The sequence below is a fragment of the Oxyura jamaicensis genome (assembly GCF_011077185.1).
Source record: "Oxyura jamaicensis isolate SHBP4307 breed ruddy duck chromosome 25 unlocalized genomic scaffold, BPBGC_Ojam_1.0 oxy25_random_OJ72540, whole genome shotgun sequence".
NCBI classification, from domain to species: domain Eukaryota; kingdom Metazoa; phylum Chordata; class Aves; order Anseriformes; family Anatidae; genus Oxyura; species Oxyura jamaicensis.
The window spans coordinates 1-1,515 of NW_023304705.1; the positions used below are offsets into that span (position 1 = coordinate 1).

Genomic DNA, 1,515 nt, shown 5'->3' on the forward strand with positions numbered 1-1,515 from the left:
GTCCCCGTCCCCCCCGACCCACACGGGTGCCCCGTCCCCGCTGACCCGTGTGGATGCCGATGCGCAGCTTGAGCTGCTGCTGCGGCCGGTGGCGGATCCTGAAGGAGCGGACGGCGTCCAGCAGCGCCAGCGCCATGCGGGCCACCTCGCGGGCGTGCAGCTTCCCGTTGCGCACCGGCAGCCCCGACACCACCATGTAGGCGTCCCCGATGGTCTCCACCTGCGGGGACGGGGGCCGTAGGGGGGGAGGGGGTCGGCCCCGGGCGGGGGGTCCCGGCGGGGGCGCGCGCCCTCACCTTGTAGACGTCGAAGTTGTCGATGATGGCGTCGAAGCAGGTGTAGAGGTCGTTGAGCAGCGTCACCACCTGCATGGGGGTGCTCTCGGCCGACAGCGCCGTGAAGCCCACGATGTCGCTGAAGTAGATGGTGACGCTCTCGAAGGCCTCCGCCTGCACCGTCTCGCCCCGCTTCAGCTGCTCCGCCACCGAGCTGGGGGGCGGGAGGGGATGGGGGTGAGGGGGGGGGGCAGCCCCCAGACCCCTCCCTGGCGTCCCCGGCCCTGAGCTGTGCTGCGGTCCCCGGGGGGCTCCAGCCCGCAGAGCTGCCCTGAACCGCTTGGGGGGCCTGGGGGCACCCCAAATTGTGAGCTGGGGGGGGGAATGGGGGGTTCCCCAGTGCTTCTGGTCACCCCCAGCCCCAAGCCTCGGGGGGCTTTGGGGTCTCCAGGGACCCCCAGGTCCTCTGATCACCCCAAGCCTCGGGGGGCTTTGGGGTCTCCAGGGACCCCCAGGTCCTTGGTACCCCCAGCTCCTCCAAGCACCCCCAGCCCCGCACAGCACCCACGGGGAACCCACCGGGGGAACAGGCAGGGGGTGCCCCGGGGCGCTCGATGCTCGGGGGGTTTCCCCCCCCTCCCCCCCCCCCTCCCCGGAGCTCACTGGGGCAGGATCTGGTAGAGCAGAGCCTCGGCTTTGCGCTTCTCCTCCAGGTAGGCCTGGGTGCGCTCCTCCACCAGCTCCTCCAGGTTGTTGGCGTACTGCTCCATGCGCGACAGCAGGTTGTCCAGGATGTTGCTGCTGCTCTCCCTGCGGGCAGGGGGTCAGCGCCCGTGGGGGGGGGGGGGGGGGCACCCGCCCGGCCCCCCCCCCCCCGGGGGGGTTTGGGGGGGGGGGGGTGGGCACGGCGGGCGGTGCAGGCACCTGTTGAACTTGCGGAGCTGGACCTTGATCTGGTTGAAGTCGGGGCGCTCCAGGACGTTCTCGGCCCAGCAGTGCTGCATCAGCTGGCCCAGCTCCTCCAGGTGGCAGCCCACGCTGGCCGAGGGGCGGAAGCTGGGGCGCTCCCCGCTCTTCACCCGCTCGATGATCTCTGCGGGGCGAGCACCCGTCAGCGGGGCCGGCACCCAACGGTGGCTCCAAGACCCCATCAGCAGGGCCACGACCCCATAGCAGCGGGTCCCAGCACCCCACAGCAGGTCCAAGACCCCACAGCAGGTCCAGGCATCCATTGCAGTAG

General features: G+C 71.9%; 1 protein-coding gene across 1 annotated transcript in view; it reads right to left on the bottom strand.

The window, feature by feature from the left end:
- Nucleotides 1-7: 7 nt before the first annotated feature.
- Nucleotides 8-1,515, bottom strand: part of NPR1 (natriuretic peptide receptor 1) — a gene marked incomplete at its 3' end in the record, with an annotated part of 5,692 nt that continues 4,184 nt past the window's right edge. The window contains exons 14-17 of the mRNA XM_035312943.1: nt 1,200-1,368; nt 939-1,085; nt 297-489; nt 8-220 (exon numbers count right to left, since the gene is read on the bottom strand). Coding sequence (XP_035168834.1) covers nt 8-220; nt 297-489; nt 939-1,085; nt 1,200-1,368 — 722 coding nt within the window. The remainder of the gene's footprint in view (nt 221-296; nt 490-938; nt 1,086-1,199; nt 1,369-1,515) is intronic.